The sequence below is a fragment of the Vanessa cardui genome, chromosome 24 (genome assembly GCF_905220365.1).
Source record: "Vanessa cardui chromosome 24, ilVanCard2.1, whole genome shotgun sequence".
Lineage (NCBI taxonomy): Eukaryota > Metazoa > Arthropoda > Insecta > Lepidoptera > Nymphalidae > Vanessa > Vanessa cardui.
Window position 1 is genome coordinate 5503166 of NC_061146.1, and position 12944 is coordinate 5516109.

General features: G+C 33.8%; 1 protein-coding gene and 4 non-coding genes across 5 annotated transcripts; 3 read left to right on the plus strand and 2 right to left on the minus strand.

Annotated features, from left to right (window-relative positions):
* Window positions 1–678: 678 nt before the first annotated feature.
* LOC124540292 lies at window positions 679–12038 on the plus strand. Its single transcript, XM_047117766.1, has 7 exons — window positions 679–805; window positions 1355–1551; window positions 1959–2364; window positions 3159–3284; window positions 10229–10370; window positions 10908–11041; window positions 11893–12038. Exons 1-7 carry the CDS (start codon window positions 679–681, stop codon window positions 12036–12038), a joined length of 1278 nt encoding a protein of 425 aa, XP_046973722.1.
* Window positions 3766–3958, plus strand: LOC124540351. Its single transcript, XR_006967135.1, has one exon. It is a non-coding gene; the product is annotated as a U2 spliceosomal RNA (small nuclear RNA).
* LOC124540352 lies at window positions 4765–4957 on the minus strand. Its single transcript, XR_006967136.1, has one exon. It is a non-coding gene; the product is annotated as a U2 spliceosomal RNA (small nuclear RNA).
* LOC124540354 lies at window positions 8181–8373 on the minus strand. The gene has a single exon (XR_006967138.1). It is a non-coding gene; the product is annotated as a U2 spliceosomal RNA (small nuclear RNA).
* LOC124540353 lies at window positions 9623–9815 on the plus strand. The gene has a single exon (XR_006967137.1). It is a non-coding gene; the product is annotated as a U2 spliceosomal RNA (small nuclear RNA).
* Window positions 12039–12944: the final 906 nt, after the last annotated feature.

Consider the following 12944-nt stretch of genomic DNA (forward strand, 5'->3'; position numbering starts at 1 on the left):
GCCATCTCTTGCAATGTACTGCAATCATATTATAAAAAATATATGTAACATAAAAAAGAAAGTAGATATAATGACAAATATTTATTAACACAATACACCTACAAAATAATAACAATAAAAACATAATCATTTTCATGAACAGATTTAGAATAAAGAACAGTTAGTATGTATATTGAAATAGTGACAGGGTGACATCTAGTGATGAGTAGTGTGAATTCAAATTGAAATATAAAATAGTTTACTAAATTACCTTAATTAATTGTTAAAAAATAAATATTAGAGAAAGAAATAACTTACAAATTTATCATATTATTATGTGCTGTTACTGTTATTAATTAAGCATACTAATATTCTAGTATATTTCGGTCATCGAAATATAACTTCCGTTTTCTCAAATATTTGTACAAAGTGAAAATATACAACAAAATAACAAATCCTGTATGTTTATATTGTAATATTAAAATAAACATTATATAAAAATATCTTTTATTACTAAGATTTTTCTCGGTTGAGATAGACTTATTAATGAATATTGTTTGACTATTGCTAGTTCCTAAGTACCTAATATTTTGGGAGGAAACATGCTTATTTAAGCAGTGTATTATATCTCTCTAAGAGTCTAAATATATTTTTATATCATAACTAAGTTAGTTTTAAGATATTGAGTGTTTTCACAAAATGAGTACAACAACTGGTATTTATCATTGGAAACTAGGCGATGTTGCTCTAGCAAGAATTTGTAAAAAAATATACGCCAAAGTACAAGTAGTAAAAAACGAAGATGGTTTGTTTCATGACAAAAAAGGTACCTAAGATGAAACAATATATATTTGCTTCCAAGTAATGATCTTATTAAGGTATTATAACTGATAGATACTTACATAGGGCTGGGATAACTTAAAACAATATATTTAACGATTTTCTAGTTTCATAAAATTTTTATTTACATAGGTATATTGTTAAATGTGTACCTATTTGATATTTATAGGTACAATTCGTAATCATTTTCTATAACTAGCACTAATTTATTATTATTTATAAATTATTTTATTTCAACATGAATGATAAAATGAAAAAATAATATAAATGACATTGCAAAGGGACGCCGATTTGTACTTTTTAAATTATTTATTCTATCACTTGTATATTTTCGGAAGAGCTTATTATCATTATTATTATCCAATATACAAACTAAGCACAATTTTGTTTTATAATAAAAATAGAAATAAATAGAATGGCTGGTCTCATATCAATTTAAGATTATTTTAATTTTATTTCAAATTTGGTTGTAAATTATTTTCACACTGCAGTCCTAAATTGTATGATGAAAAATTCACCCTTCTTTTAATTTCAGTTTTAGGTATATCAGCTAATGAGGAAGGCCTACTAACAATAACAAAACAACTCTGTTACTATGTGGAGATCATGCATTCTAAGCAAAGATTGTGGCTTCCGTACACTTGCATGCACTTAGCTGAACGTTCCAGGCCTTTCTACGGACCTACTTCTAAACCTGTGACTAAGCCGGCTGTTAAAACTGTACCAAGAAAGGTGATATTTATAATTTTTTTGGAAAAAGAAATTGCTAGAAATATGTTGACTACATATACAAAACAAATCAGCAACTGTTATGTACAAATACATTTAAAATAATTTAATAAATAGTATTCGATCCAAGGAACAAGAAATGTCACAGAAACATATAGCTTTGTTCACCACCGGCCACCTATTTTTGTACAAAAGTTTTTTTTTTGTATATAAAGTGATATTTTTAGTTGTTAACAAATTCATATTATTTTGGCAGACTCTTTATATATATAATCTAAAAATTTTATTCAAACTAAAATTGTGTCACATGCTAAACTGTTTATTCATATTATAAAAATAATAAATAAACTATTACAGCTTTAATTGTTTTTAAGCTTATGTTTTTCTTAATTGTTTATTATTACTTACAGAGAAAAATTAAGGAAGACCATATTTTACCCTTAAACGTGAAACCGTCAAAGTTCAAGGAACCAGATTTAAATATTTCTTTTGAAATGAGACAAATGCCCCTTAAACAGGGAAAATATGATAATGCATTTAAAGAGTTTGTTCGGCTCGGCAAAGAAGAATTATTCGATTATTTTTATGATTGTCTTTGCAACAATAAGGATTCTAATGATGATATTATTGATTATTTACAAAATATTGATGCAAGTACAGAAGATAAGTTTGAATTAGTCATTAAGAATATTGTTAGTGAAAAGGAAATAGAGCATTATCTTCATCAATGTTGGAGGTACAACTTTGTACACAAGCAAATAGACAGCAAGGATTCATCCGAACATTCTGTAAGTACTCACATAAATAAAACTCATTGTCATGTATTATTTTATAGTATAGGTTAGCGCCACCACCTGATGGTAAGTGGTTTTCACGGTAGACAAGGGTGCTCTAAGAAATATTAACAATTCCCAACATTACAAATACAACACTAACCATGGGAATAAGGTCTTATATCCCTCATGCCTGTAGTTACATGGGCTTACTCACCCTTCAAACCTGAAAAAGTGCTTGTAAGAGCCTACTTGAATAAAGTTTATTTTGATTTTGTTTTAATTTGATCACAATGCTGTACATTGATATGATGTGTTTTATGCAATGTTCAACTGAATATATAATCACATGTACAACATGCCCTTTTAATTTTTGAAAGAAAAAACAACTTGAGTATTTTTAAATTTCTGTCTAATAAAAATTAGACATTTTTTGATAGAAAATTTCTTACATGTTATACAGTAGATTGAACTGGCAGAAATTGCCTAACTCATTCTTTGACCCTTTCTTTAGATAGCCTTTATGATATTATTTAACTTTATTTTTTAATTCAACCAAACCTGGGTTTTAAATAATGTTACATTTCTTGTCAAAAAATTATAGTCAAGCATTTTTAATTTATTTAATTGCATATGGTTGCATTATACATATACGTACATAATTATCCTAGAATATACCTACATAGTTCTTTTTCAAATTGACTTTTATATCTTACACATTTTAAGTAATGTTATTGTAATGTCTTAGTTAATTAATTAACCTACTATATGCCCAGGTCTTATATACTTATATATGAAAAAATACTTTTATTTTTCAGAAGTTTTCTTCGGCAAAAGCTCCTGTTACTGTCCACATACCGTGGTGTTTGGTATGTGGTGTTGGGGAAAAATTAAGAGAATGTACTAATTGCCCATCATCCTTCCACCTTGCTTGTAGAAGGGAATGGTTAACATCTATAATACGTAAGTACATCACTATAATTCATCTTTTAAATGTTTCTAAAGACATTTAATAGCTGAGGCATTTTATTTCTGAACTTAATGTATATGAATATACAGTGCTTAATATTTCAGAGGCTATGGTTTGTATATAACATTTTGTTATCAATAAAACGGTGTACCTTTAATATAGTATCTATAAAGATACCACATCTTTATATATATGTTTTAAATATATATCAATTTTAAATTAAATAAAAGAGTAGTACTAGTCAATTCAATTAGTGATTAGTGTCAAGTATAAAGTTTTCTTTATTCCATTTAAATTGCTTATTTATAATAATTGCTAATAGCTAGTGGCGCATATCAAAACTTCTAGGTACTTTTACCACATAATGTCCGTTACCGTCCATAGATGGCGTTTTATATTTCGGCGCGATTTCTGCATCGCGCTGTCGAGATTTTCTATCGGCGAATGACGTTCGCGCGCTCGGCGGGTGGCGGTATCGCTTCTCGGCCTTTTGGCTAAGATCAAAGTGTAGTATCTGTTCTTTTCAGCTTAATATCTGAAAGTTCCCGCACTGCGGGACCAGTATATTAAACTGATTTTTGTACCACGACGGGATGTTCGGGGCTCGCTCCACTCCCGTCACGGGTCGGCCCGGCATTGCAGTGCCGCCGGGATCGGCCCACATAATTACCCCTATAAAACCTTCAACAAGATGATTGTCTAATACTACATTAGTTCATGTCATCTTGCAACTTGTAAGGCATTATATTGTTCTTCTCCTTGAGACAAGTAGCCACTGATTTTACGAAAAATCTTTACTGACATCATAGTAGTGAAAGAAAACACTGTCTATTTTGTTGAAATATGGAGTGGAGATCCTTAGTAGGAGTCTCAGGTTTGGGCGAATGACATAGGCATTAGTTAACCACTTGAAGGGGGGAAAAGGGGAGGAATAATAATTACATGTTTTATACACACTAAGTATATTGTAGATAGGGAATGCATTCAAGAAATGTTATTTTCATGAATCAATCCAAACCATCTCTCTTAACTTTATAATTTCATGACCAAAAACTATGTTCGTTGGTTTAGAAATTAATGACGTTTATTAGAACATATTTTATGTGGGCCGATCCCGGCGACATTGTTAAGTTGGGGCGTTCCGTGATAGACAACCCGTAGCTTTAATTATATATGGATATTATAATTCAACACCACACGAGTTCTCTTTCATCCCCTTTTCCCCCCTTGAAGTGGTTAACTAATGCCTATGTCATTCGCCCAAGACTGAGACTCCTACTAAGTATCTCCACTCCATATTTCAACAAAATAGACAGTGTTTACTTTCACTACTATGATGTCAGTAGAGATTTTTCGTAAAATCAGTGGCTACTTGTCTCAAGGAGAAGAACAATATAATGCCTTACAAGTTGCAAGATGACATGAACTAATGTAGTATTAGACAATCATCTTGTTGAAGGTTTTATAGGGGTAATTATGTGGGCCGATCCCGGCGGCACTGCAATGCCGGGCCGACCCGTGACGGGAGTGGAGCGAGCCCCGAACATCCCGTCGTGGTACAAAAATCAGTTTAATATACTGGTCCCGCAGTGCGGGAACTTTCAGATATTAAGCTGAAAAGAACAGATACTACACTTTGATCTTAGCCAAAAGGCCGAGAAGCGATACCGCCACCCGCCAAGCCCGCCAACGTCATTCGCCGACTGAAAATCTTGACAGCGCGATGCAGAAATTGTTGCGAAATATACAGCGACATCTAACGGTGGTGGCTATAAACCATGCAGTGCGATGTTTTGTGTTACTACTAATCATACGGGACGACTATTGAACGTATGTGTATATTATTATGTTTTAAATACAATTAAGCAATAATGGGACAACAAAAACATCGATACTAAATATATACAGGACTACAACATAATAAACTCATCAACGACGCAAATGAGTTCCCTTTCAAATACAATATTTGTAGACAAGTTTTTGCCGTGACTTTTGTCCACTATTCTTTATTGCACCCAATCTTAAAACTAAAAAAATAACATTTTTGTTGTATAAAAGTTGCATGAGGTGCAACAGGCGGCCTTATCGCTAAGCAGTGATCTCTTCCAGGAAACCTTTGGGTAGAGGATCATAATGTTGATATAAATGGGAAGGGTACAGTAACTTTTACTTATATGGTATAAATACATAATAATACACAATACACAAATAACAATAAATATATATAATATAAATATACATATATACTATATTAAATACATACATACATAAATAAATACATAGAATATATATAATAAAATAGGAGATTTTAATTAAACAAGAAATTAACAACAACAACGACTGCTTAGAACTAATGCGATAAGTAAAAGTCCTTAATCATACTTTTAAAAACGGCTAATGACTGTGCGCGCCTTACAGCTAAGGGTAATGAATTCCAAAGTCGAGAAGCTTCTACAGTGAAAGACTTAGAATAGTAAGAAGTAGAATGGGAAGGAATGAAGAGAATTAAATTCTCATTCGAGCGAAGAGCACGCTTATGAGTCTCCCTAAGGAGAGTGAAACGCTCTTTAAGATAGAAGGGTGTCGCTGGATTAAAAAGAATAGAATAAAGAAGAGATAAAATGTGAGGATTCCTGCGAAGGCGAATAGGGAGCTACTTGAATTTTTGGCGAAATTCAGAAACATGATCATATTTGCGTAAACCAAATATGAACCGTATACATGGGTTTTGTAATCGCTCAAGCTTATTTAATTGCTCCTCACTTAAGTTTGTACAACAAGTGTCGGCATAGTCAAGAATCGGTAGAAGGTGCGATTGTGCAAGCGTAACTTTAGTTGGAATGGGTAAAAAGTTTTTCAATCTTCTCAGTGAACCAATGAATGAAAACAATTTTTTACTAACCTCATTTATTTGGGGTGCCCAAGAAAGGTGCCAATCAAAGATAACGCCGAGATTTTTTGCTGTTTTACATATTGGTCTGCATAGACGCCATCAAAAAGGACAGGTGGTAATTGTTTCCAGTTAATCCGTGAAATAAGTCTCGGGCTATCAATGATAATCACCTTTGTTTTTGTGGGATTAACTCTCAGACCATAAGATTTACTCCATTGACTTATGTGCATCAAATCTTTCTTTATTAAATCAATGGTGTTCGAGAGCCCGCTTCATTGAGTCTGTGAATATATTTGGAGATCATCTGCGTACAAGTGGTAGAGAGAAGAAATGTGATTAGTGATAGAGGAAATGAATATAGAAAACAATAGAGGAGACAACACGGCACCTTGCGGGACACCAGCGCTTAGCATACACCAGTCTGAGTTACGACCATTAGTATATACGCGCTGCCGGCGCCTTTGCAAGTAACACTGAAACCAGTCTCACCTTAGGAGATATGTTAAGAGAACGTAGTATAGCTAGTAAAATATCAAAATCTACAGTGCAAAATGCATTACTGAAATCCAGCAGTGCTAGTACAGTGTTAGCAGTGCTAGCACTGTAATCAGTTGTTTGTCCATGCCCAATCTGATGTCGTAAGTTATAACGGTTATGATCGTTCTCGATTCTCTTCCGATCGAACTTCGACTATTCCTCGCAAATAAATCGTAACTCTAGATATCGGCTACGATGCGAGCTCGATTATATTTCGACACAATTTCGAACGAATTGCCGTTGGGTCGTTGTGTACTAGGAAATAGGAAATCGGATAATCAGCGACTTGATCGTAACTGTTTATTGTAAGTTTTTGTACCTAGTTTTCTTGATTACTATTTTATTATACGATTGGTTTGTTCGTATATAACTCCTCTGCGGAAGGTGTATGATGTCAACGGGGTTTCTTAATAAATATTAATCTTTAAACCCTAACCCTTAGGACAATGTTGCTTAACGCGGGTTTGAACATAGTATCTGTTTCATTTATGAAGATATGGGCAAAATACAAGGATTACAAACTAGATTATTGTTTAAAAACTTTAATTTCTCGACATACACTTAGATGTCAAGATACTCAAAACAATGAAAATGGGTTTCATCGTCTTGCGAAAGGGAAAGTATAAACGTTAATGAGATTTTTCATTCGTCATGTAGCAGTAAAGTAAAAGGTCCTTAGAAGATTCACATAAGAAGCAATGATTATTAGCCATTTCAAAACTAAAGTTACTCAAGATGGCGCCCAACACTCATCTCCTTTACACTTATTAGGGGACCATCTGAAATATTATAACTCAATCTTGAGTGTTTTTAGTTTAACTATGTTACTTTTGGTACAGTTATACTTAAAACTCGGATGTTGCCACTTTTTATCTAGTTCATATGACTAGAGAGCTGGCTGAAAACAATTCTAAGTGATTTGTCGATCAGAACAGGCCATTATAAATAGTGATAATAGCAATACAAAAATGTAAATCACTGCGTATGCTAGCATAGTAGCGCTGTATTGTGAATTGTCAGCGTTTTGTACTTACAAAAACCAAGACGACTATTAATAATACTTTCTTATATTGACCTCTGACGATGAAATTTAGATTCCTTCCAATGACGGTGATAATTGGATAATCGCGTATATACTTTTGACCCACACGAAATTAATAAAATTTTACAGCACACAATTCTCTTGCTCAATTGATCCTTCAGCGCATTTTATGACAACAAGTGGTGAATTAAAAGAAAGGAGCCCTCAGAACTCAAACTATCTCCATTACAAATTTCAATTACATTGATTAGCGATTTAAGCATGAACTCATGAAGCCGCAAGACTTACTTTTGGCTTTTACTATATAAAACGTCTTGTAATTGTCTCAAGCAGGACATAGGAGTGCTGCAAATTCTAAAATGACATGAACTCATTCAGAATTAGAGTTTGTGTTCTTATCGTAATTTGGTATGGATATTTATGTGGGCCGATCCCGGCGGCACTGCAATGCCGGGCCGACCCGTGACGGGAGTGGAGCGAGCCCCGAACATCCCGTCGTGGTACAAAAATCAGTTTAATATACTGGTCCCGCAGTGCGGGAACTTTCAGATATTAAGCTGAAAAGAACAGATACTACACTTTGATCTTAGCCAAAAGGCCGAGAAGCGATACCGTCACCCGCCGAGCGCGCGAACGTCATTCGCCGACGGAAAATCTCGACAGCGCGATGTAGAAATTGTTGCGAAATATAAAGCGCCATCTTTTGTTAATAGTCGAAATCGAAGGTAATGCTTTTGATTAACATTTACTAAATTAATTTTTGGTAATTAAAGCTAAATATGTGTATATTAATTTTTTTTAATATACACTCAAAGATTTATATCTTTGAGAAAAATATATGTCAGCGCCATCTATTGCAAAGTTACTGATTTGGCGAACACTTTTATTTTAATTTGTCCGTCTGGCTATCTGTATGTAATAAACCGCTATAGTTAGTTCATTAAATATTATTAATTTGTTTGATTCATTTATGTTGCCGCTAAAACAACAGACACTAAGAACAAGAATAAAAATAATAATTAAAGGAGCTCTCATTCTTTGGCTAATTGTATGGAACCCGTCGTGCGCGTGTCTTGCCTTGCTATACACTTGCCTTGCTCTGGTTACACAAGAATAGAAAGCACTAAAACAATAGTAAACGAATCTGCAAATGAAAATATCTGTTTGAATTAATAAATCTTAGAAAATTAAAATTATACTTATTCATCATCAAAAGAGCTACCAGAAAATATTTGGGATTTACTTTTTACAAAAAAGTGACTGAAATCTCGTTCTTAAGATTTATTGAACGAAACGAAAAATCTTATGACTGAATAGACCAGTGACATGCCCTAAAAATGTTATTGCAACGCATTGTTAAGCTAACTTTCAATTCAATTCAATTCTTGGTTTAATGGCTTTTAGTTGTGTCGATAGGGCAGATTACTAAAGCTAACTTTGTTCAGTACTAAACATGAACTTTATATGACACACTGACCTAAGAGAAGACGAATGGGAACACTCGTGAAAAAGTCATATTATAGCAATTACCATGAGGGTCCTTATATTGAATCTAAAAATGGCAATCTCATATCAGACTGGCTAAATACCACCCAGAACGGCCAGAGAATCTAAACTTATGCGACAACCAAATGACATTATATTTTTATCATATATTTAAATTTTTATTTTTTTTTTTCATATATATATTTTTTTTAATTAATGTCCGTGACTCCACATATTAAACCAATTACACAGCAAAATTTTTATTTATTAGTCACCGCCAATAGATGTCGCTGTAAATTTCGCAACTATTTCTGCATCGCGCTGGCTAGATTTTCCGTCGGCGAATGACGTCCGCGCGCTCGGCGGTTGGCGGTATCGCTTCTCGGCCTTTTGGCTAAGATCAAAGTGTAGTATCTGTTCTTTTCAGCTTAATATCTGAAAGTTCCCGCACTGCGGGACCAGTATATTAAACTGATTTTTGTACCACGACGGGATGTTCGGGGCTCGCTCCACTCCCGTCACGGGTCGGCCCGGCATTGCAGTGCCGCCGGGATCGGCCCACATAATACCCTTACAAATTCTTCATCATCAATGCAAACATCATGCTATGACCATGATCAGTATCCACTGAAGACTATGGAATGTTTGATGTATCTAAGTCTATAATATATAACGTTGTTACCGTCACTATAATCAATATAATTTTTAAATATCTCTACATACATAAACAGATCTACACCCGTCTGCATGTTTAGATCATTTAAATCACGAAACGGAATTTAACGTGGTTTTAATTATTATATTGTAAAAGTGTAAAGTATATTTATGAATATAATATTAGAGAAAGTACAAAGATTACAAATTTTATTTATACAATAAAACAAGTTTCCCTTTTGTGTGTGTACTTTAATCTAAAATTTATAAAGCATAGGTTAGTATGAGACTAAAAAATGCTGCTATGAATGGGAGTTTTGTTACAGATCGTAAGAATCCACCTAAAAAACCTCAAAAAGTGACTTTTGTGGAGAAGATTTTATCGAGCACTCGAGCAATCTGCACGGTGCAAAAGGACAAGGAAAACGTCGATTTATGTCCCAGTTGTATGTGGGGTCCCAGGGTTGGGTATGTCAAAATAATAAGCTAAGCAAAAAATAGTTCTTGGTAAATATAAGAATTTGTTCAAGCCCAGGCAAGCACCACTATGTATATGTGCTTAATTTGTGTTATAATTCATCGCATGCTCGGCGGTGAAGAAAAACATCGTGAGGAAACCTGCATGTGACAAATTTCATAGAAATTCTGCCACATGTGTATTTCACCAACTCGCAGTGGAACAGCGTTGTGGAATATGTTCCAAACCCTCTCCTTAATGGAAGAGGAGGCCTTATCTCAGCAGTGGGAAATTTACACGCTGTTACTTTACTTACTTTACTACTACTACTGTCTAAAATTTTGTATTAATTTGCATTGTGTCTGTTTTTTAATACATGATATATAGTAAAAGCAACTTCGTTCCAACCAAAGATCCCACGACACCTTTTGTGTCTTCTTCTTACAAATGACAGATCATTGAAGAGAGAGAGAGAGAGACCTAGAGTATAAGATTTTGTTTAGCTTTATCTGAGTAACTAGTTGACTCTTGACGCGTGGGGCTCCAAGGTACGACGACGTGGTGTGGCACAAGCTGGGCAGCTGCCCCTGGTGGCCGGCGCGCGTGCTGGCGCCCGGCGCCGCGCCCTCGTGCCTGCTGGCGCGCGCGCACTCGCCCCACCAGTGGCCGCTCAAGTACTATGGTAACGCACACGTGCCGTACACGACGAAGTGTAATAGGGCTCGGGCTTTGCCTTCAACGGTTTACACATATTCCTTATTCGATGATACGACGAAGTATTATAGTGCTAGGGCTTTGCCTTCAAGGATTCAGAGATATTCTTTTATTTGATCGCTTAATCTTATTTCACACCAAACTGAGAGCACGCGATTTTGGAAAGTATCATTTTTTTACAATAAGCAGCATCCCTAACGGGTTGTATTATACCCAATTATACACACGCAGGGTTTATTATTATTGGTTTTGTTAGTCTATGTTTGGATATATTTCGGATGTCTTTTGTTTCGGTATTATTGTTGACCAATCAGGTCACCGGTTCCAAATATTCTAAGTATCGCTGAAAAGTCTAAGAATAGTTGCTCATATCCAATTTAAACGAATAAATGGTGACTAGGCAATTCTACAAAATGATGATTGTTATTTTAACATTCATAATATTAAGTAGCCTTTAAAATTAAGTACGAACAAACGAAGTACTAAGAGTCGAGATGGACCAGTGGTTAGAACGCGTGCATCTTAACCGATGATTGCGGGTCCAAACCCAGGCAAGCACCGCTGTTTCATGTGCTTAATTTGTCTTTATACTTGATACTATGAGGAAACCTGCATGTGACAAATTTTATAGAAATTCTGCCACATGTGCATTCCACCAACCCACATTGGAACAGCGTGGTGGAATATGTTCCAAACCTTCTCCTCATAGGGAGAGGAGGCCTTTAGCCCAGCAGTGGGAATTTACAGGCTATTGTTGTTGTAAACGAAGTACTGGATTTTAGATCATCGTTAAAGTGTATTTACAAGGCTCTATTTTAGGTACGTTGAATTATTCCTGGGGCGATACGAATAGAATGTGCTTATTCTTGCCCAAACAAACGACAGCCCTACAACCGAGGGACGAAACCCTTCGCCAAGCGATGCTGGACGCATGCGACGACTACATTGCTGTTTATTTAACATAAATAATATTGAGTCTTAAATAGTTTTAAATAAAATACTTTAATTATTGTTACTACTAAGACTTATAAAATGGTTCCTTTGACGATTTATTTTTTAAAAAAGATCATTTATAATCTATGGTTACATATCTGTTGTGTTTGTGCTATTGAGCATTTTTTAAGTGTTATATTAAGTTGTTGTATTGTTAATAAATAATTTTAACTATAAAAAATACAAATCTAGTCCTATCAAAATATGTTGTTAACTTTGATAATTAAAAAATTGACAGTTATTCGTATTACATCAATACATTTTTTACAATTGTTATAAATAATAAAATATTTTTAACGAAATACAATCTTAATTTTATTTACCAACTTTATAGAGATGCTTATTTTATATATGTATATTACAAAAACTACAAATCATATCATATTATATATAATAGTAGGTAACTATATTTCCCCACAATAATCAACCACAAAATAAAAAATATACATGAGGGTGTAAACACTTAGAAAATATTAATCTTTGATGTTTTGAACACAAATAAAACCTTTTAACTTCTTAAAAACCCTTCCGTGAAATTCATTTAAATATCAATAAAAATCGTGAAATACGAGCAGATTTTCATCCCCTTATTTCTATTACCTAAGTCAATCACAGCAAGCCATTAGTAATATATGTTGTAAAAAATTATCTGTCTCTACATACTAAGCTTATAAATAAATATTAATATATATTTTTAACAGTCTTAAATCGACTTAGATATATGAAAATCAAAATATTCTTTATAAAAGTGTTTATAAAAGCATTTCAGTCGTAACACTGTTTAATTAAATTTAAAGCTCTCGCTGGTTCGGAAATTAGATTCTACTGAAAAGAACCGACAATAAAATTTAAACCTTAATTTTTTTTTTTTTAAATAG

Coding starts and splice junctions, on each gene's coding strand:
- LOC124540292 (XM_047117766.1), top strand. CDS start 679: ATGAGTACAACAACTGGTATTTATCATTGGAAACTAGGCGATGTTGCT. Junction 1,552..1,958: donor TTAAAACTGTACCAAGAAAG/GTGATATTTATA, acceptor TATTACTTACAG/AGAAAAATTAAGGAAGACCA. Junction 11,042..11,892: donor GTGGCCGCTCAAGTACTATG/GTAACGCACACG, acceptor GCTCTATTTTAG/GTACGTTGAATTATTCCTGG.